Source organism: Hemicordylus capensis, chromosome 4, assembly GCF_027244095.1.
Source record: "Hemicordylus capensis ecotype Gifberg chromosome 4, rHemCap1.1.pri, whole genome shotgun sequence".
NCBI lineage: Eukaryota > Metazoa > Chordata > Lepidosauria > Squamata > Cordylidae > Hemicordylus > Hemicordylus capensis.
In genome coordinates this window covers 177,430,371-177,452,922 of record NC_069660.1, presented here as the reverse complement: position 1 = coordinate 177,452,922, position 22,552 = coordinate 177,430,371, and the positions used below count along the sequence as shown (strand labels likewise).

At 50.4% G+C, this 22,552-nt stretch overlaps 1 protein-coding gene across 1 annotated transcript; it reads right to left on the bottom strand.

Annotated features, from left to right (window-relative positions):
- Positions 1 to 2,347: 2,347 nt before the first annotated feature.
- Positions 2,348 to 20,910, bottom strand: LOC128323192 (52 kDa repressor of the inhibitor of the protein kinase-like). The gene is made up of 4 exons (XM_053245912.1): positions 20,814 to 20,910; positions 16,536 to 16,601; positions 13,127 to 15,081; positions 2,348 to 2,976 (listed from the first exon to the last, which is right to left on the bottom strand). The coding sequence occupies exons 3-4, from the start codon at positions 15,063 to 15,065 to the stop codon at positions 2,348 to 2,350; spliced, it is 2,568 nt and encodes an 855-aa protein (XP_053101887.1). The 5' UTR covers positions 15,066 to 15,081; positions 16,536 to 16,601; positions 20,814 to 20,910.
- Between the last annotated feature and the right edge of the window lie 1,642 nt (positions 20,911 to 22,552).

Below are 22,552 nucleotides of genomic sequence, written 5' to 3'. Positions count from 1 at the left end.
AAAGAAATAATTTATTTAATTATTATAAGAGGGTTTAATATATTATTATTGTATTATCATATAATTATTATAAGAGGGTTTCCTGTCCCCAAAAGATTCATAATTTAAAAAGAAGCACGATAGACATCAGCAAAAGTCACAGAAGAAACACTGTGTTGGGGCAGGAGAAGAACAATTGCTCTCTTCTCCTGTTATATATGAGAGCCACCACTTTAAAATGGCCTCTTGGCCCAACTACAGGGGTTGAATTGCATTAGTGAAAAACTGCATATTTTTGTCAGGAGATCAGCAATTTTACATTTGTGTTCTTGAAGAACCATAGGGTATATGCCATCCTGATCCAGGGACTTCTTGGATTTTAGTCAGCCCTAAAACCTCATTACCTCATTTTTACTCAATTCTTCAGACTCCCTTTTTGAAAGAGAGTGGTTCACGAGTGGGTGTATCTGTCCAACTTCTTTCACAGTGAAGGTTGGTGCAAATAAGAAATCCAGCTTCTCTTTCCTCCTGCAATAACTCTCTCATTCTTTTGTTATCCAAGTCCAACCAACTTCCTGGCTGGTTTCCTGCATCTGATGTATTTAAAGAAATGACCATTGTTCGTCGTAAAGACTTTAGCTTTCTGCTTTTCTTTCTGTCTGTCTTTCTGTCTTCAGAGGCGTATCTAGGGAAAATATCGCCTAGGGCAAGCAGTGAAATTGCGCCCCTGTCCAAACAGGAATGATGGGACTTGTAGTAAACAATTTCTGGAAATCCCTGTTAAAAGGAACACTGTACCATCTAGACATGGTTGTTGATCAAAACCTGAAAACATGAGCCATCTCTGTAAAAGACTTACCTGTAGAACAACAGTCAGGAGTTATGTGAGGATTCCAAGTGTTATTTTCTCTGTCTCATCTCATGCTTTTTTAAAAACATGACTTTGTCCTAGAGGATCACCTGCCCAAATAGCCACTAGCAAAATAGGGGAAGAAGAAGGTGGAGGGGGGAGTCTATAAACCAGTGAATGATTCCTGCCAGCCTTTGTCTTGTGATGATTGTTGGCTCATGATGGGGTATATGTGCATTCACCACACTAGTGCTTACTTTGGCACCAGGAGGGAGGAGGATACATTAGTTTGCCACACTAGACAGAGGCATTTGCAACAGGAGCAGACAGCCAAGTTCTGCCAGGGCCAAAACCAGCCCCTGCCAGACTAAGAAATCATTGTAATTTGCCCCTTCCTGTCACAAGCAGCGTGCTGTTCTTTTTTTCCTTCTTCTTCTTTTTTTCCAAATTCAATTTTTATTGATTTTAAGAATAACAATATTATCATTCATTAAAAATACACACAAAAAGGGAGGACTTCCCGCTCACATTTCTTCGTGAATCAACAACTATAAAGTTTACCCTTGCTATGATAATAAATCAGAACATAAGTTCAAACCCTTACAAACATAATTAATCTAACCAACCAGCGATTTATACTAAATTTCAAACCCTGCTGTCAAGTCCATAGTAGGAAAGTAATTCTTTAGATACAACAAAAATGGTTTCCAATCTTCTTTAAAACATTCCAAGTTTTGATCTCTCAATAGTGCTGTAAGTTTTGCCATCTCCGCATATTCCAAAATTTTTATCAGCCAGTCTTCTTTTGAAGGCAGTTCACTAGACTTCCATTTCTGTGCATATATAATTCTAGCCGCCGTGGAGGCATACATAAAAAATGTTAAATTGGTTGTAGAAATTGCACCTTGTGTTATTCCCAGCAGGAAGGATTCTGGCTTCTTAGGAAATGTCATTTTAAATATTTTCTTTAATTCATTATATATCATATCCCAATAGGCTTTAGCCTTCCCACAGGTCCACCACATATGAAAAAATGTGCCTTCAAAATGTCCACACTTCCAACATTTGTTTGAAACATTTTTATACATTAATGCCAGTTTTTTTTTGGTATCAGATACCATCTATACATCATTTTATAATAATTTTCTTTGATAGCATAACATGCAGCAGCGTGCTGTTCTTTTATTATTGACTGTAACTCAGAGGCGTAACTAGGGAAAACGGCGCCCAGGGCAAGCACTGAAATTGCGCCCCCCCGCCCCCCCAGCATACATCTGACTGACACACATGTTTAAGAAAACTTTTATTTTAAAAATTTTAAAAATTTCAAAAATTACCAAAAATTTCAAAATGCGATAAATAACCAAAAATGCAATAAATAACCAAAAATGCAATAAATAACCAAAAAATGCAATAAATGTCCAAAAATCCAGCAAATGTCCAAAAATCCAGCAAATGTCCAAAAATCATAACTTGGCCCTCCTTGCTTTCATAGATGCGAATTCGTCTATGATGCTATCAGTTAGTTTTTTCTGTTTCCTCTCTCTCTATGCTCAGCAGAGCAAGATCACAGAGTCTGTCTTGACCCATGGAAGTTCTGAGACAGGAAAGTATCAGCTTTAACTTGCTGAATGATCTTTCACAGCTGGCAACGGAAATTGCAATGGTCAGAATGATCTGTACAGCAATGCGCAAGTTGGGGAAGGTGGCGTCATATCCATACTGAACTATAAATTCGAGAAGCTGTTCCGGTCTTGCTACTCTCATGTCAGTCCGTGCTGCTAGCAACATTCTGCAGACCAAAAGCTCGTCATATAGCGCCACATCAACATCAGTGCTGTACATTGTGCAGAAATTTTCACAGTTGTTCTTTAGGTTCTCTGTGTCAGCACTGTAGCACAGTCCCTCGCTATCGAGAAGGAACCCAAACTTGGCATCAGTGTCATGCAGGCGAGTGAACCTCTCGCCCAGTTCTCTGTTAAGACGGTCGAGTGCTCCCTTCATGACTCTTTCCATCTCCTCCCTAGCTGTTAGCCCAGCGTCTCTTGATTTCTCACCAGGCATTCGTTTTTTCCGTCTCGGACGTCTTTCAAAGTCAACATCCCATTCTTCACAGAGACGATGTCCTACGTCGAGTGCCTCACTGACTAGGGATGTGCATAAAACCGGTTCTCCCGGTTCGGTTCGGGTCCGAACCGGGTCTGGACCGGACCAGGGAGGTTCGGTTTTGGTTTTGCCGGACCACCCCCCCGGTCCGGTTCGGTTTCGAACCGGTTCGGATCCGAACCGAACTGGTTCGGATCACAAAAAGTGGCTGGTTTTGAAGGGGACATTGTGTTCTACCTGCCACCCAAATTTCAAGTCGATTGGACCTTCCTCTGATTTTTTACAATTTTTTTTTAAAAAAATTAATTCTTGCCCATAACTCACAATGTGGAGCCCTTAGGGGCAAAAAAGCTGGGGTGGGTGGTAGCCACCCATGGGTGTCCTCCACCCCAAAAATCCCAAGGTAATTGGTTGCTCCTAGTATTATTGGTGAATTTTTGAAGAAAATTTTTTTCCATTGGCTAGAATGGGGGTTTGGGGCTGCCCCAGACCCGCCTCTGTGGGGTGGCAGCACCCCCAAAGTGGGTCCGGGGCCATGGCAAAAATGCCCTCAGTCCCTCCCTGCAATCCCCGTAGAGATAGGAGTGATGGTTCTGTTGTTTTTATGAGGTGTTCCGAGTGTAGATTCTATGATAGCTAATGAGATTTCCAATGAGACACCATGAATCCACTCTCATTTGCTATCACAGAATCCACACTCACTCAGAACACCTCAGAAAAACAACAGAACCATCACTCCTATTTCTACGGGGATTGCTGGGAGGGACTGAGGGCATTTTTGCCATGGCCCCGGACCCACTTTGGCGGTGCTGCCACCCCACAGAGGCGGGTCTGGGGCAGCCCCAAACCCCCATTCTAGCCAATGGAAAAAAATTTTTCTTCAAAAATTCACCAATAATACTAGGAGCAACCCAACAATTGCCACCCCATCTTTTTGGCCCCTCTCTCTGGGCGCCCTAACACGTAACACCTAGTCAGTCCATCTTAATGCCTACCTACTACCACCACTCCTATCCAAGCAAGTAAGAGGAGGACACTCAGAGAGACAACACCCACTCTCTGATCTAACAAAAAGGCCACTGCTGTGCTGCCTGCCAGCACAGCAGCAGCAGCGGAGCAGCACACTAAGCACAAGAGCAGCACACACAGAGAAGAAGCAGGAGGCGGAGCAGCAGAGCAGCAGACCTGCCGCTCTGCATGATGGGTGATGTGACGCCCAAAGAAACCACCGCCTCACTCAGTGCCTGCCACTGACTAGGCCCGACAGACAGAAGCCAGCCAACCTGCTCTGCTCTGCTCTGCTGCTCCCCATGGATGATGCACACACACCCTACATCTGCATCCAAATTACCAGACCAGACCAAGTGCGCAGAGCCAGCACAGGCCAGCAGCCACCAGCCCAGCAACAGCAACAGCTACTACTGCTACCACCACAACCAGTGTTGCCGCTACAATAACATTCCCAGTCCAGTCACGCGTGCCACAGCCTGAGCCTAGCACACAGCCAACAGCTGCTGCCAGCCAGTGTCTGGCAAGCCCAGCCAACATGAGGAGGAGAGAGCTAACAAGTAGACGGCGCACGCACATCACCAACCCATCACGACGGCGCAACTGCAAGGGGAGAGGGCACAATTACAGGCAGGAGGAGGAGGAGGAGGAGGAGGCGAGGCAATCCTAGCACAGATTTGAAAGTTTAAAATCCACCAGGACATCTTCTAGAATCTAGACTTCTGATTTTTCTACCACCAGCTGTAGTGTCTAGTTAGTCAGTGTGCTGTGCAGCTGAGCTGAGCTGAGCTGAGCTGCGTGTGAGGAAGGGTGATTGTAGCTAGTTCTTTAGTTTCAGCAGACTGAGCATTGAGCATGGGCAGTGGCCTTGGGAAGCAACACAATTACACGACACTCACCTGCTGCTGCTGGTTCTAGAAGTTGCCTCTTCTCGTCTTTTCACCTCTTCGTGTGTGTGTGCAGTGAGTGCATGCCTTTTGCCTTGCTGGAAAGAAATGCTTCTCTGGTCCACCACCACATATCTGCTCAAGGACACAGAGGCCCAAGGCAGAGGTGGTGGCACCAGTGTGAGTGCATGTGTGCTGGTGGTGTTTGCCACCACAGGTGTTTTGTGTGTGTATGTGTGCGCTGCTAGCTAGGAGGGGGGAGGGAGGCAGGGAGGGAGGCAGGGAGGCAGGGGGGAGGAAAGGGGAGGGGTAGAGGGATGTAGAGGGGATTGAAGGGGGGAGGGTCCGGCTCAGAGTTGGTCAGCCACATATTTGTGCACACACGTGCTCACGTGTGTGCTTCGGTGGGAGAGACCAGACTCTCATCATCTGCCAGACCGGGGTTGGGGGCAGGTGAGGCGGTGGTGGGCTGGAAGGGAGGGAGGATGGAAGGTGGTGAAGAGGAAGGGGAGAGGATGAGAGGGGAAGGATGGAGGGAGGCATGGGGGGGAGGAAAAAAAACATGTAGACAGACACACACCACACTACACACAGAAAGCATCCACACACAGAGACAGTGCTAGGCATCCATTCACACAGACAGACAGACAGACACACAACAGGAAGAGACAGACTGCGCCTGCACCACACACACACACACACACAGACCCAATTCCCCCCCTGCACAGTTATCAATCAATATGTTGTGTTGGCAGCCAGTTCATTGCTATTCTGATGGTTTTGGGTTTTTTGCCATCAGCCAACATCAACAGTGACCACAATCAAGATGAACATAAGATGATAATAATTCATTCGTTTCATTTGAAAAAATCACCCAATCATTTTCTCCATGTAAACCAAGCCCCCCACACATGATTTCTGGTAACATTTTCAATAAAATCAATTCATTTGGCATTCATCATTTTGTTCTCCCTCTGTCACCTTTTTTTCTTTCTTTTGCATAATTTTGAGGCTTGATTTTGACATGGGGTTTTTAAAGAAAAAATTATTTACATGTTTATTTACATACAGTATTTACATATCTACACTGCATTTTAGAACGTATACCCGCCACTGCCGCTAAGTCTAGTACTCCGTGGGCTGTGCTACTTTGGGGGGGTGTGCCGTGCCCACGCCAGGTCCCCAAATGCTGACAGGTGGATAGATAAAGGGCCTGTGCTGGTCAGCATTGGGTTTCTTTTTAGGTGGGCGTGGGCATTGTAAACATCTGGCCAGTCGCAGCACTACAACTACTACTACAACTGCATCTCTGTGTGGGCACACTACACGCTGCGACTGGCTGGCACGGCTCAGCATCTGTCACGTCAGCTCAGCTAGAGGTGGAAGGGGGGAGGGTAGGGATAAGCACAGAGGTCGAGCCAGGCAGGTGACCAACCATGGGGCAACCCACGGTAATCACTCGCCCGGCTCAAACTCCAGCTTGGGGTAGCCCAACAGGGGGAGGTTCACCTTAAGGAAGACCAGCTGCTCCACCAGACCAGGGTCCAAGCGGGAGCGAGAGGGTGTCACCACGTCCCCGGCACGTGAAAACACCCGCTCGCTCTGGACACTGGTTGGGGGGCAGGAGAGGAGGCGCACAGCCACCACCGCCAGGTCCGGCCAGACTTGGCGGCGGCTCGCCCAGAACTGTGCGCAGTCCACGCCGTCTCCCTCCACAGGCTCCTCCAAGTACTGCGCAACGCATTGCTCAGCACTGGAGGGGGGCCTGGCAGGTCGAGCCTCCCGCATACCAGGCATGGCGCCATAGCAGAACCGCTGAAACCACTGGGCGGATCTCGAGTCGGTAGCAAATGGCTGCTGCGATGGCGCCGCCTGGGATGCCGCGCTGCTGGACTGGGAAGAGGGAGGGGAAGGGGAAGCTGACGCCGGCTGGCCGCCCATGCTGCTGCTGGGTGCGGGTTGGGCCGCGAGGGCTGCCCCCGCACCACTACCAACACCCTGGTCTCTGCAGGCCCTAGCGGCCTCCTCCTCCCTAACCTTCTCGACCAGGATGCCCTTCCACCTGGGCAAGTCGTCGGCACTCACGGCATTGCCCTTGAGGGCTGGGTGACAGAGACAAGCGAGGACATACTCCTCCCTGTCTCCCAGCACATCAACGAGCCGCTTGTCAACCCCAGACCTCAGCCTCCCAGCCAGAGCACGACCCTCTGGCGTGGTCAGAGAGATATGGAGTCCACCCATCAGCTTCTCGAGACCAACAGCTGTGGGCAGCGCCTGGCTCAAGGGAGTGGTGTCGCCACACAAGCCCTTCGTGGCAAGCTGGAAGGGCTCGAGTGCCGACACCGCCTCGGACATCTGCTTCCACTCTGCGTTCGAGAAGTCGCAGACATCCAAGGACTCGTCCCTCGCCAGGGCGACAAGGGCTCTCTCCTGCTCCAACAGGCGCTGGAACAGGAGGAAGGTGGAGTTCCACCGCGTCTCCACATCCGTAGGGATGAGATGGTGAGGAAGGCCAAGGTCATCCTGCTTCTGGCGAAGCAGTCTCCTGGACTTCTCGCTGCGGTGGAAGTGGGCGGCCAGCTTGCGGGACTTATCCACAAGCGTGGCCATGGCAGCAACAGCAGCTGGGATGGGGCGGGCCCCCTTCTCCTGGGACGCCTTCAGCTCCTTAAGGCCAAGGGCGTCCCTGACGGTCAGATGGAGCGTGTGTGCCATACACCGTATGTTCACACAGTCCATGACTGTCTCGACAGCGGCGGTAACGTTGGCTCCATTGTCGGTGACAATGAAGCCGCGGGAGAGGTGTGGACACCCGCCAATCCACTCCTCTATCTGGCGGTCGAGTACGGCCGCCACCTCCTCCGCGGTGTGCCTCGTGCCCATCGTCTCCACGTGCAGGACGGCCCACCTGTGCCGTAGTGCAGCGGGAGCCGTGCCGGACCCGGAAGCATCGCCCGCGGAGGTCCCCTCACTCTCCGGTCCCCACCAGTGGGCAGTGAGGGCCAGGAAAGAAGCGTGCATCCCACTGACACTGGTCCAGAGGTCAGTCGTGAAATGCACGCTTGTCCCGGCCGGAGCTGCACGCAGCTTGGCCGACACGAGCTCCCTGCACCGGCGGTACAGGGAGGGGACCACGTTCCGGCTGAACGTGGTCCTTGAGAGGATGACATATTCGGGAGCCAGGTATTGGAGAATCCGGCGGAAGCCGTTGTTCTCGACCACCTGAAACGGCTGGTCATCGGTGGAAATCATCTCCCCTATGAGGCGGGTGAGGTGATGATGGTCCACGCGAACAATACGCTGGCTGCCCGAGGACTGCGTCCACCGCTGGACGGGCAGTGTAGCCTGCCTGCTGGCTGGCACACTGCCGCTGCCCGCCCTAGTGGCAGATGCACAAGGCGCACTAGCGCTGCCAGCCTGTCCCCTGAGACCTGGGTGGTGACGCTCTAGGTGTCTCCACATAGGCGTCGTACCCAGGTGCGCAGGGTCCCTTCCACGGCTGACAAGCATCCTGCAGTGGACACAGCGGGCGTGGAATGGGTCATCTTGAGGGACCTCAAAATGCACCCATGCACCACTGCCCTTGGCCTCCTGCGCCCTGGGCGCCGTCCTAGGCCGTTTCTCGCAGGGTGGCTGCAGTCCTAGGGGGGGGGCAGCCGCCGCTGCCTGCCCACTGCTGCCACCCAACCCGCCCCTTCCGCCCTCCACAGCAGAGGAAGGGCCCGGCTGAACTGGCATCGGAGAGGCAGGCCTCTCCTCCACCACCTCGCCAGACCGCTCCCCACCAGAGTGTCGGGCTTCACGAGGGGGGGCCCCACTGAGCGGCGAAAGGATAGGGGGAAGGGGCCCCAGAGGGAGGGAGAACCTGGCTGCATCGCTGCCAGCCGCACGGTCCTCACCGCCCTCTACCTGCTCTTCCAACTCCACAGTCTCCTCCACCTCAACAACTGGCGGTAGCTCAGCAGCACCTGGTGCCGCCGGTGAGGAGGGACCCGCCACAGCCCTAACGGTGCCTCTGCCTCTGCCGCGATTGGCGGCAGCAGGCGTGGGGAACTGAATCCTGCGCACCAAAGATGGGGCCGGAGCAAAGAATTCTCCAATGGGGAGAACTGGGGTGTCCTCAGGCTCCCCGCGTCCTCTCCCTCCCCGTGCCGCAGGCGCACCCCGCACCTGGCCTCTCCCACCTCTGCCTGCCAGCCTTGAGCGAGCCCTGCCCGCCACACGGCGCTCAGACATGCTGCTAGGTCAGAAGGAGGGAGACTTTAGGAGGAAGGCCAGACAGGGTCAAAAAAATAATTTGGAGGGGCTTAGGGGCCAAAAAAAAGGCAGCTGATTTGGAGGCGGCGGGGGGGAAGTTTGTTTTCAAAAAAGGAAGCCAATTGGGGGGAAAGGAAGACTTTTTGATATGGGGGGGGGGAAGCCAATCGAAGTGAGGGGGAGGGTGTCCTTTTGGGAGTCAACCACCAAGCCAATTGGGGAGATGGGTCTGGGAGGGTTTTTTTTAGAAAAATAGGGGGTTAAAGGGTGGAACCCCGGTGTGGGAGGGTGGCACGGGCAGTTGGGTGGAGTAGTTGTGGTGTGGGTGGCAAGTTTTTAACTTTTTTTGGGGGGGGAGTGGATGGGGGGAGGGCACAGAACCTACCGGGGGTGGGGGAGGGATGCAGTCAACGCTTGGGAACCTGCAGATCAAAGGAGGAAACCCTTATTTAGTGAACTTGAACACAAAGTGTGGGTTCTGGGGGGTGGTTCTCAAGTAATGCTCCTGTGGGGGGAGCATCAAACTCAATGCAGCCTATTTAGTGACTCTAAATTGCACACAACCAAAACCAGAACCCAGTCACACCAACACAGAGGTTGAACCCACCCACTCTGTGACTCTGCCTGCCCAATGCCATGGCAAGCAAGCAGCAGCAAACACTTGATGGCAGCCTCATGGATTGAACATCATGATCATCATCATACGTGTGTATTGGCCCAGCATGTAGTGGCAGCATCAGAGCCCAGCCAGGACCCCACTCAGACTGCCCCAGAGGCAAGGAAGCACTCTGGCATGGCATGGGCCCAGCATGTAGTGGCAGCATCAGAGCCCAGCCAGGACCCCACTCAGACTGCCCCAGAGGCAAGGAAGCACTCTGGCATGGCATGGGCCCAGCATGTAGTGGCAGCATCGCATCAGAACCCTGGACCCCACTCAGACTGCCCCAGAGGCAAGGAAGCACTCTGGAAGGCACCTGTTCAAAAACCACCTGCAAGACGCATGCAATGCAACGCAACACACAGCAGCAATTTCTTTATTGGGCATGGGCATGAAGACACAAGTTTTACAACAGTACATCTCCTCTCCAAGGTTCCCTTCCTCCTCCCCACACCCAAATGCATTTCAGAATAGGGGTGTCCCTATTTAAAACCGCCAGCTAGGGAGAGAAAGGGGCAACAAAAGGTGCACAATCGCACACGCACTAACCCCTCTTCTTCCGGTCCTTCTCCTGCCGCTCACTGCTGGTCACGGATTCGCCGCCGCCAGCCAGCCACCCTGGGCTGAGACACAGCAGGGCGGCCGCACGAGGCACACAGGCAACCGGGGTAGTTCAACAACGATGGAGGGGCAGAAGTGAGGAGACAACACTATTTGTGTCGCTCAACTCACCCCCAAGCAGAGACAAAATCAACCAAAAACTATAAAAAGAAAAGAAAAAATCGATGGCAGCCGCCAGGTGGGTAGGCTACTGTGTGCGGCTGCAGCTGTGGGAGAGGAGGTGGAAAGTGAAGGGGAGCAGAGAGAGAAAAGACTAAGAGAGAGAGAAAAGAGAGGGGGGGCAGGGACAAAGAGAAAGAGAGGAGAGAGAGAGAAAAGAAAGAGAGAGAGAGGAGAAAGAGAGATGATAGAGAGAAAGAGGAGAGAGGAGAAGCGCAGCGCAGCAGGGAGGGGGGATTCAGGTGTGGGGGGAGGACACAGCAGTAGCAGCGGTCCAAAGAGGTGGGGGGAGCAGAGAGGGTGTGTGTGGTTGGGGGCTAGTGTGTGGCAGGGGGCCTGTGGTAAGTGGAGAGAGTCAGGGGCAAGGAGAAAAAGAGGTGGGGTGGGGGGAGCAGAGAGGGTGTGTGTGGTTGGGGGCTAGTGTGTGGCAGGGGGCCTGTGGTAAGTGGAGAGAGTCAGGGGCAAGGAGAAAAAGAGGTGGGGTGGGGGGAGCAGAGAGGGTGTGTGTGGTTGGGGGCTAGTGTGTGGCAGGGGGCCTGGGGTAAGTGGAGAGAGTCAGGGGCAAGGAGAAAAAGAGGTGGGGTGGGGGGAGCAGAGAGGGTGCGTGTGGTTGGGGGCTAGTGTGTGGCAGGGGGCCTGGGGTAAGTGGAGAGAGTCGGGGGCAAGGAGAAAAAGAGGTGGGGTGGGGGGAGCAGAGAGGGTGTGTGTGGTTGGGGGCTAGTGTGTGGCAGGGGGCCTGGGGTAAGTGGAGAGAGTCAGGGGCAAGGAGAAAAAGAGGTGGGGTGGGGGAGCAGAGAGGGTGTGTGTGGTTGGGGGCTAGTGTGTGACAGGGGGCCTGGGGTAAGTGGAGAGAGTCAGGGGCAAGGAGAAAAAGAGGTGGGGTGGGGGGAGCAGAGAGGGTGTGTGTGGTTGGGGGCTAGTGTGTGGCAGGGGGCCTGGGGTAAGTGGAGAGAGTCAGGGGCAAGGAGAAAAAGAGGTGGGGTGGGGGGAGCAGAGAGGGTGTGTGTGGTTGGGGGCTAGTGTGTGGCAGAGGGGTGTTGGGGGGAAGGGGAGGGGGCAACAACAAACAGCAAAGGAGAAACTGGAACAACTCGGGCAGCAGCAGCGATTAGGCTGGATGGGGTGGTTGGGGGAGGAGCTGGGCCTGGGCTAGGGTCTGGGAGGAGGGAGGGTGGGGGGGGCAGGCGGGGGGGGAGGAGGAGGAGGAGGGTAGCAAAATATATAAAGCAATATATATCAAGAGGACACAAGCCAGAAGTTTAAAAAAAAAATGAAAAGAAAGACTATAACCAGCAGAAAAAACTTGGGGGTGGGGGTGTGGGGAGGGGGAACCAAACACAGACTCTGAGGGGGGCCACTAAGTGAACAGAGACAATGAAACCACAATTGCTGCAAATTAATAATAGCAAATGAATAAGTGGAACCAAGCAAAGAAAACTGGACTCTGTTTGGCAGCAGCAAACTTGGGAGAAGGCTGGATGGGGTGGGGTTGGGGTGGGGTGTGGTTGGACTTGGAGGAGCAAGTTGGGAGCAGGGAACCAAAACTGATTATATGGGACAACAAGAAACAACAACAGAATCCTCTGGGGGTGGGGGGGAGGGATTCAGGGAACCAACTCGCAGGGCAGCAGCAGTCAGCAGAAACAAACAAAATGGTACAATTTAAGCAAAACCAGCAAGCAATATATAAATGAAACCAATGCAATGCAATGTGAAAATCAAAAAGTTGGACAAAAACAAGGCAGGACAAAGAGCAATAATTAATGGAAGAAGTTTTAAAGCAATGAGGATGCAGTGGGTGGGAGTGGGGGAGGGGGAGGGTAGGCCCAAAGGATGAGAAGGGAAAGGGGGGGAGGGGGGGAGAAAAGCAGACAGACAAGGAACAGGGAAAATTGGGGGAAATTAAGAAGAAAGTAAAGTGAAGTAACACACAGTATACAGACAAGAGACAGACAGAGAGAGGAGACACACAGAGAGTCACAAAGGGCAGGTGGACAAAGGATTAGAGCACACACAGAGAGACACAGGACACAGTCAGGACTCACAGAGACACCAGAGCAGCCAGCAAAGGGCAAGCAGGTCTCAGAGATGATCCCACAACTGCAGCCAAGAGAAGTTTCCAGAGAAGAGGCTTGGGTTTATATAGGTTTGAAATTCCCTCCTTTGGGAGCCCCCACCTTTGCACTCCCCCCACGGCCAACAGGGTGCCAGCTCTCAACAGTGCAACAGCCAAGCAGCCTACCAGACCAAAGGACTCATTCTGGCCAATCAAGGATCAATAGCGCAGCCAATACAATGCCTGGAAATAGCATCACAAAATGGATGCAAGGAGGAGCAAAAGTTTCGGGAAGGAGACACAAAATGGAGGACACACTTGGAACTTTAAAGAGACACTCCAGAGACTCAATTTCATTCCCGAACCGGTTCGGGAAACCCGAGCCGGTTCGGTACCGAACTGGCTCGAATTCGGTCCGGCTCGGTCCCGGAAGGGCCCGATTCGGTCCGGGATCGAGCCGCCGGATCCGGACCGGTTCGGGACGAACCGGTCCGGATCCGGACCGAACCGCACATCCCTATCACTGACCAGCACTTCTCTCTCACCATGAAAACAATCCTGGAGGACTTTCAAATGCAGCTCAGCATTGTGGAAGTTCATTTTAGGATCCTGCAGCCTCTTTTGAACACTGTCAATTCGAGCGAGGATCTTATTCCAAAAACCCAGTAGAGTCAGAAATTCATAACTCAACAAGTGGATGCGCAGGTGCTTTGCATCACTTCCGCTTTCAACGGTCTCATCTGCATCGTCTCTCATGTCCAGAAGAACTTCAAGTATCCTCTCCAGGTGGTTGTTGACTGGCTTCACTGCTTCCGTCCTTGAACTCCACCTGGTTTCAGACTCCGACTTAAGAGATACAGGCACGGCGTCTCTGAGTCTTTGCCAGCGCTGTGTTGAGCGAGAAAAAAAAGCGTAGAGGGAATCAATGGTTCCAAAAAATGACTCCATCTCCACATCCTCTTTGGCTGCATGTACACCCACCAAGTTGAGTGAATGATTGTCGCAATTCACAAACACTGCCAGCTTGTTTTGCTCACGTATCCGTTGAGCAACACCACTTCTGTGTCCAGCCATCACAGCAGCATTGTCATAGCACTGTGACCGACAATCTTGCAGCTCCATTCCGTCCTTCTCTAACTTTTCCAAAATGTCTTTAGTCAAGCTCTCAGCATCCTTCTGGCTTAGCTTGATAAAACCAAGGAAGGACTCTCTCACACGGACTGTATGACTCTCATAATCAATTTCTACATATTGAACTACTTGTGACATCTGCTCACGGTGTGCCAGGTCAGGAGTCGAGTCGAACATGAGGCCATAGTATTTTGCTTTGCGAATGCCTCCCAGAATACTCTTGCGAACAGTGGATGCCATCAGATGGATGAATTCATTCTGGACTGCCGGTGAAAGATAAGAGGTGGATCCAGGATGACTTTCCACATGGGTCAGGTGTTCTTTCATGACTGGGTCACAAGTAGCCATTAGTTTTACTAAGCCAAGGAAATTTCCTACATTGGTGTCATATAGCTGAAGTGACTCCCTATGTCCTCGCAAAGGCAGGTTCTGAGTTGCAAGGTATTTGATGCAGTTAAGGATTCTTGTCAAGATTTCGCGCCACCTCTGCTTCTCCTTCTCAATCTGTGACCGAAGTTCCGCATCAATGAGTCCTCTGTTTCCAGCTATATTTCTCTCCATTTCTATCCACTGTGCGAAGCACTCCAGATGATTCTTGGCATTCTCATGAACAGAAATCCTTTCAGGTTTTTTCCAGTTTTTGAATCCACTTTCCTGCTCCAATGTGGACTGATGCTCTGATCGGGAAAAGAGAAGACAGCAGAAGCAAAATGCCGACCTCTTAGAAGGGGAATAGAGCATCCATGGGCGATCCACATCCGCACCACAGCCACCTCCCAATCTCTTCCTGAACCAAGTCTTGTTCATCACACGGTTTTTAGTTGGTAGGAAAGGCCCCTCAGAGTTCTGGAAATACTTAGCACCCAGCCTTATCATTTCTTCTCTAAGCATGTCAGGGATAACCGGTCTTCCAGTTGCCTTGTCAAACTGCAGAAGTCCGATGTCATGCCGCTCAATCACTTCCGGCCTAACAGTTAGAGGCTCTTGGTCAGCATCCAGTTCACTGCACATAGTGTCCTCCTCCTCCTTGGGTTCAGTCTCACTCTCATCAGTAGACCCGACATCACCACTGGCTTCCCCTCCTGTCACGTCCACACTCTCTGTGGCAGCCTCGGCCTCCTCATCTGGCTGGACTCCCTCCTCCACTTGTGGTGGATGTGTACTTGATCCACCTTCATCTGGCTGGACTTCCTCCTCCACTTGTGCTGGCGACTCTGTGGGAGGTGGTGTGGAGCTACTTGTCCCGGGCCTTGCAAAGAATGACTCAAGGATCCTGCTCGACCTCTGGGCTTCCTCTGCCTCCAGCCTCCGCCTCTTCCGTCCTGCAGCTCCACTTGCCTTCTTCGGTGGCATGATGATGTTCAAATCTCTAAGGGAATTCGTTCATTATGTCAACATCCCACTCTTCCTCCAAGGAGCCCTATGCCCTATACACACCTATGTCTGCATTTGACACCCCTGGTTACACAATAATGCTTTCAAGTATACTGGAATTCTTGAGAGCCAGCACACCCCACAACTGTCTCTGTATTGAAGTCTGGGCGTAGCAAGTTTGTAGTGGGCCCAGAGAGACAAGATTTTGAATTCCTCCCCCCCCCCCATCAATGCAGCTCAGCACATGAAGTCATGCAATATTAAACAGGACATCATCCAGTATTCTTGAATTCTTGAGAGCCAGCACAGCCCACAACTGTCTCTGTATTGAAGTCTGGGCGTAGCAAGTTTGTAGTGGGCCCAGAGAGACAAGATTTTGAATTCCTCCCCCCCCCCCCATCAATGCAGCTCAGCACATGAAGTCATGCAATATTAAACAGGACATCATCCAGTATTCTTGAATTCTTGAGAGCCAGCACACCCCACAACTGTCTCTGTATTGAAGTCTGGGCGTAGCAAGTTTGTAGTGGGCCCAGAGAGACAAGATTTTGAATTCCTCCCCCACCCTCATCAATGCAGCTCAGCACATGAAGTCATGCAATATTAAACAGGACATCATCCAGTATTCTTGAATTCTTGAGAGCCAGCACAGCCCACAACTGTCTCTGCATTGAAGTCTGGGCATAGCAAGTTTGTAGTGGGCCCAGAGAGACAAGATTTTGAATTCCTCCCCCCCCCCCCCGCCATCAATGCAGCTCAGCACATGAAGTCATGCAATATTAAACAGGACATCATCCAGTATTCTTGAATTCTTGAGAGCCAGCACACCCCACAACTGTCTCTGTATTGAAGTCTGGGCGTAGCAAGTTTGTATTGGGCCCAGAGAGACAAGATTTTGAATTCCTCCCCCCCACCCCCATCAATGCAGCTCAGCACATGAAGTCATGCAATATTAAACAGGACATCATCCAGTATTCTTGAATTCTTGAGAGCCAGCACAGCCCACAACTGTCTCTGTATTGAAGTCTGGGCGTAGCAAGTTTGTAGTGGGCCCAGAGAGACAAGATTTTGAATTCCTCCCCCCCCCCCCCCCCATTAATGCAGCTCAGCACATGAAATCATGAAATACTAAACAGGACATCATCCAGTATTCTTGAGAGCCAGCACACCCCACAATTGTCTCTGTATTGAAGTCTGGGCGTAGCAGGTTTGTAGTGGGCCCAGAGAGACAAGATTTTGAATTCCTCCCCCCCCCCCAATCAATGCAGCTCAGCACATGAAGTCATGCAATATTAAACAGGTCATCATCCAGTATTCTTGAATTCTTGAGAGCCAGCACACCCCACAACTGTCTCTGAATTGAAGTCTGGGCGTAGCAAGTTTGTAGTGGGCCCAGAGAGAGAAGATTTTGAATTCCTCCCCCCCCACCCCATCAATTGCTTTACTTACAGTTGGCTGGTTCAGAGCGCTGGTTTGTAGTTGGTTGTGTGCCTGCAGTTCCAGTCAGCAGAGGTGCTATTATTGTTTTTTGATAGAAAATAGTATTTATTTTTTGCATTTCAATTTATTTATTTCTACATTCTATATCCCACTCTCCCTCCAAGTAGCCCAGAGTGCTGCACTAAATACTTAGGTTCTTCCTCACAAGCAGCAACCCTGTGAAGTTGGCCTGTATCTCAAACAACAGAAAAGGTTTCAGCCTCTTTCTGATAAGTTGTATGACACACATGTTCTATGTTTACACCTAACATTCTCTTTAATGGAAGCCCTTAGTAAGAGAGATAAAGACTGGTCCACTCATTATCCCCAAAACGCATTAGTCAAGCTCTACTGTGTCAGAATATTAACTTTATTATGGCCATATATTGATAGTTTTAAAGGGGGAGAGGAATAAGTTTTTATGTTGACATATCAACATTTACCTAGTGTTTGTAAAGATTAATTTGGCTATATTTATTATATTCAATTTGTAAGGAACAGTGGGCAAAGTCTCCTCTCTCAAGATACACTGAGAGCTCTGGGAACAGATGTTTGCTATCAGTGCAGAAGGAGAAATACCTGTAAAAAATTCCTGTCTTCAGACAGATGACCCACTATTATTTGAAAGAAACAATTCATTTTTACTAACTTTCATTAAGGTCTACTTCCTATAAAATGAAATGTCTATCATCTAATCAAAACTCAAAAAACAGCACCACAAAATAAACACCATGACAAAGAAAAAAGTAGCCATTGCCATATTCAGCTTGCATTCACAGAATATACATGGTTTTAACAATGACGGCAAATCACTGGAAATCATAAAGATACATCATGTTCCAACTAGCACAAATATACTACCAAGCAGCTGCTGTAGAAGGCTCCTGGCAGAGTCTCCTGGTAGGGCTGGGAGAGATTCCTGCCTGCAACCGTGGAGAAGCCGCTGCCAGTCTGGGTAAGGCAACACTGAGCTAGATGGACCCAGGGTCTGACTCAGTATATGGCAGCTTCCTAGGTTCCTAGTCCACTAGGCTGACACCAGGTATGGTCATGTAGACTGACTCTAGGGGGTGTACTAAAATGTCCAGTTCAGTTTTTTCTAGGTCTCTGACCAGCAGTACAAAGTTAAAACTTTAAACATTAATAAGAATCCATCCTAAAGTATAACAACTGGGTTAGCTATTAGAGCCTGTCTGATTCTCTTGGCCACCACACAAAATTTGGCTACATTATCTGTAATGTCAGAGTCAACAAGAATAATTTAAAACAAACAAACAAACAAACTCATCTGAAACGGCCTGGAATGTTTCTTAGTAAAGTGGGACAATTCTTTCTTTCTCCATCCATCCATCCATCACTTTTTCTTTCTTTCTTTCCTTTTCTTTTCAATTCCTGTTTCCTTTCCTTTCTTTTCTTTCTTTCTTTCTCCATCCATCCCTTAAATATTACATTCCAGAAGAAGAAGAAATAATAAAAATTCTCACTGAGCACTTTTATTATTTCTTCTTCTTCTGGAATGTAATATTAGCAGTAAGTGCAGGCAGGAGTTATGAGGAGAAGTAGCACACATGGAGGCTACGAGGAAGGGGGGGAGGAGAAAAGAGGCACTTCCTTCCAAAACAACTCCAAATCCTCAAGGAACACACACACCTCCCTCTCTCTCTTTTTCTCCTGCCCTTCTAATATTTTCAGCTCCTTAAGGAAGTTAAAGTATGCACTTTTGAACATATGTGGCTGCCAGCTTTAAATTCAATTAATGAAAGCTGCCTTTGATGTATTATTGAAATGCAGCCGTTACAAAGATAGGGGTGAAGTAACCAAATGGTGGAATCATTTCTGTAGCATCAGATTCAGAGACCCAAAGGGCACTGGGAGAGAGGTGGGGAGAGATGGGGAATAAGACCATTTTTAAAAAAATAAAATAATAAATGGTGAATTAGGAATTCTTATTTGAAAATGACTCAAGTCCTAGCTGCTCTACAATATCCATTTAAATGTCTGCTGGCTTGGAGAACAGATCATAGTTAACTGCACATGCAATGAAAAATTCACAGGAAAATGTTGGCGGTTTTTACACTCATTAAACATTAAGCGCCATTACGGGAAGAGGCTCTTTAGGGAGTGAGGAGCTCTGCATGCAAGCTCCTCTCTCCTTCTCTAAAATACAATCGATTGCAGGACGTGGCCCTGCCGGGAAGAAGAGATCTGGTATGGGGAGGTCTTGCAGCTGGGTGGACGGGTGGGCGGTTGGCGACGAGAGCCGCGCCCGCGGGGGCATTTTCATGGGCCGTTTTGGCCCTTAAACGTGGCGGGGGAGGAGTTGGAGCACATTACAGCTAACACATAGCTGTACAGCTAAGAATTGGGCAAGTCTCAAGACAAATCCCAAGAAGAGCAATCACCCCCATGCCCCATCCACAACAGTAAATGTACTCAGAGCATCAGAGACCAGAAGAGAAAAAACACACACACACACCTTGTTGTTGTGACCACCACGCTGGCTTCTTTTCTTTAATTAATGATGACGCGCACAAGCGCGACTCTCTCTCGAGGTCTGGTCCGGTTCCCCGCGCGGCTGGCGTTCTTGTTGTGTGTGCCTCCGTGTCCTGCCCTGCCTGCGCCTGCTGCAGCCCCCAGGCAGCCCCAGCAATGACGCTCTCCTCGCCTCGGCGACTCCGCGCGAGTCCACGACCGCGCCACATGCAGCCAGCCAGGCGAATGGAGCTGGGAGGATGGACGCGACGCATGCATGCTCAGTGCGACTCGGCACGCCGCCGGCCGAGTCACGCGTGCATCGTGTGTGTAGAGACCCAGCGGCTGGGCCACTAGAGGGCCTCTCTGGCTGGCGCCTGATCTAGAGCGAGCCAGCAGCCACAGCAGCGCCGGCAAGCACAGCAGTAAGCACAGCAGTAAGCACAGCAGTAAGCAAGGCGCCCGCTGCGGCGCCCGCCACCAAGCCAGGCAGGCAGGCTGGTGGCCAGCAAAGCAATGGGGGGGCCGCCCGCGGGCGTGGAGGGGACCATTCCAGGGGGAGCGCCGACGCGCTCCCCTGCCGGAGAACTCTGTGTGTGTGTGTGTATATATATATATATATATATGTGTGTGTGTGTGTGTGTGTGTGTGTGTATATATATATATATATATATATATATATATATATATATATATAAAAATTTATTTTTATTTTTGGATAGGCGGGGGTCATGGCGGCGCCCCCCACGTGACCAGGGAAGATGGCGCCCGGGGCACGTGCCCCCCCTGCCCCCCTATCGTTACGCCTATGCTGTAACTCTCAGATATCCCAGTCATGGATGGAAAATTCAGGGTCAATTTACAAGAGACACATTTTCTACATGGAAGTTTCTTCTGTGCAGGTATTGTGCAGAAACCCATGTGTAGTGACCGCCATGGGCATAGCAAGGTTGGAATGGGCCAAGATGAGATTTTAAAATGGGCCCCAGCCCCTCAAAGTCCAGGGCCTCCAGACACCCCAGGCCCCCAAGGATTTAAGTCTGATATTTCAAAATAAGTATGCTGCCTGGAAATACATTTCACTGAATACACACACGCACACTTCACAATATATAGTGATATACATTGAGTACTATATGTTTGTGCTACTTTTAATGCCTAAAACACACTAGAAACACTAATTATTAAAATGGCTCCCTTGCTGCAGATTAGCAAAGGAGACTTTCAACCATGCAGGGTGAGCCTATGTTTGTTTTCTCAGAATTCTGAACAAATTCAGTAAAGTTTGATTCCAGGAGGTTTTTCACACGGGGCTTTTAAAGCCCTTTAACACACATCTCCTCTGGAATGGAGGTGCTGCATTCACATGTTGGCCAGATTTACCCTGAAGTCCCTGCAAGTTATTGGGGAGCAGTTCACACATAAGAAAAATAAAATAAAACAAAACACAAGCACACACATGCTTCACAGTTCTCACTCAGACCTTCTGGGTTGCAAAACAACTTGAACATAAGTGCATTTATGAGTGAATGAATGAATGAATATAATATTGTTCCAGAAGTTTTTGTAATTTTCTTCCATGAAACAAGCCACTTATAGGGCTTTTTAGATAGTTGTTGTTTTTAAAGCCAGCAAAGTTTCCACTCTGTTTTAAATTAAATATTCAGACTTCTCAGTCTCCCACCACCACCCCCCATATCAAAGCCGTATGGCAAGCAGATCCCTATATATGGGGGGGGGGGCGGGGAGTAAACCACAAAAAGGAATTCACAGTACCTGGCAAAAGCTGTGCTGGAGGATGTTCTGGGCAGAGGGTCTGCTGCTGCAGAGAACTCTGCCTGCCTTCTTCTTCCTGGCTTCCTTGGGGCCTGCCAAGTTCAGGCTTCAGGGAGGCCTACTCAGAGGCCTCTCTGTAAGCCCCGGCCACCCGCCGATCAGTTGAGAGGCGGGGAGAGAAGAGCTGCTCTGCAGTTTGCAGGCCCAGCCCGTGGAGGATCCTAGGCCTCGCAGAAGGCAAGCAGGATGGCAAGTGGCTGAGGGGCCCTGGGGCTGGGCAGGTGGGCAATGGGGTGGGGGTGGCAGGACCTGGCATGGCGCCCTCCCCCCAGTGGCGCCTAGGGCACCTGCCCTGGCTGCCGCACCCCAGTTCCACCCATGATTACTGCATTCATGGACACAGCACTCTTATGCTAAAGTGTTTTTCTAGGTACTAAGCCCAATGTATCCCATTCACAAGGCACCTTCTGTTGATTCTAATGACTCTTCCCAGTGCATGCACGATGAGCATCAAGAGCAAACATGTCTTTGTCCTTGACCATCTTTAAGGGCTCTTAGAGATGGTCAAGGACAGGCATTTGGTCACTGAGCTGTGTAGCTAAGATAGGCTCAAATGCAGCGTTTCCTGCATTGCTGTCTTATTTCATAGTCATATCAAATCTAGCATCTGCAGTGACAAGTGTTCCAATTCAGGCTTTCCGTCTCTCTCCTCTTGCAGAAAAATGGCCTGGAGGCTAAAAGTATATTCTCATTGCTGATCCTGCATTTTGGAGGGGGCCTGCTCTGTAGAGTGCCTCTTCATTGTCTTTCCCTGAAGTATCAGCAGGGATGGATTGCCCTGGGTGGAGGTCTGGTGCAGAGCTTCCATGATATAGAGGTTGTCTCCTGTCTCTTTGAGCTCTTTCCCCCAAGTGTGGATTGTCCATACTTGGGAGATTGCCCATAGCAGGGATGGGATGTCCTGGATGGGGACCCGATGCAGAGTTTGCCTCTTTAGGTCCTTTTCTCTGAGTCTCAGCAGGGATGGAAGGCCCTGGGAGAGGGCCTAATACAGAGGGTGCTTCTTTTGGTTCTTTCCTTGGAAGATCAGCAGGGCCGGAAGGCCCTGGGAGGAGGCCGATATGGAGGTTGCCTTTTTTGTTTTCTCCTGGGAGTGTCATGCTCTACAGAGAGCCACCTCCATGGCTTTTCTTCCTGCAAAGGAAATAGTGGGGGGGCACCTCCTAGCTGCTTCCCCAGGGCCAAATCAATTACTCAGCTTGACTCTTTGCCTGGATCCAAGCCTCTAGCTGCTGTTTTGGCTCTTGGTGGAAAATAAGGGGGCTGGAGAATAACATTTGGCCTCCTTCCCATTTGGAACACTTGGCCTCGTTTCCATTATTCCTGCCACCCAGCAGCCCTGAGTGGTTCATCTAACCCTGGGCTGCACAACTTGGGCCTTCCACCTGTTGTTGGGTTACAGCTCCCATAGTCCCCAGTTGCACTAGCCAATAGTCAGGGTTGATGGGAACTGTAGTCAAACAGCAGCTGGAGGGCTGGTGTTGTGCAGCCCTGCCCTAAATCAAGCTTCCCCTTCTGCATCACCACTCCATCCTCTTCCACAAGAGGCAGATCACTCTTCAGGGCCAAAATCAGGCCTCCTAGCCATTCATATTGGGGCAGACAGGCTCTGTATAAGCCTCCTGGCAAGGAGCAGTCTATCTTGAGCTACCTCTGGAACCTCTCAGAACATCTCTTGG

Excerpts from the sequence above, each read along its gene's own strand:
- LOC128323192 (XM_053245912.1), bottom strand. The coding sequence starts at position 15,065 with ATGCCACCGAAGAAGGCAAGTGGAGCTGCAGGACGGAAGAGGCGGAGG. Across the intron at positions 2,977-13,126 it reads CCTCCAGGATTGTTTTCATG|TCAGTGAGGCACTCGACGTA; the intron begins GTGAGAGAGAAG and ends GCACATCCCTAG.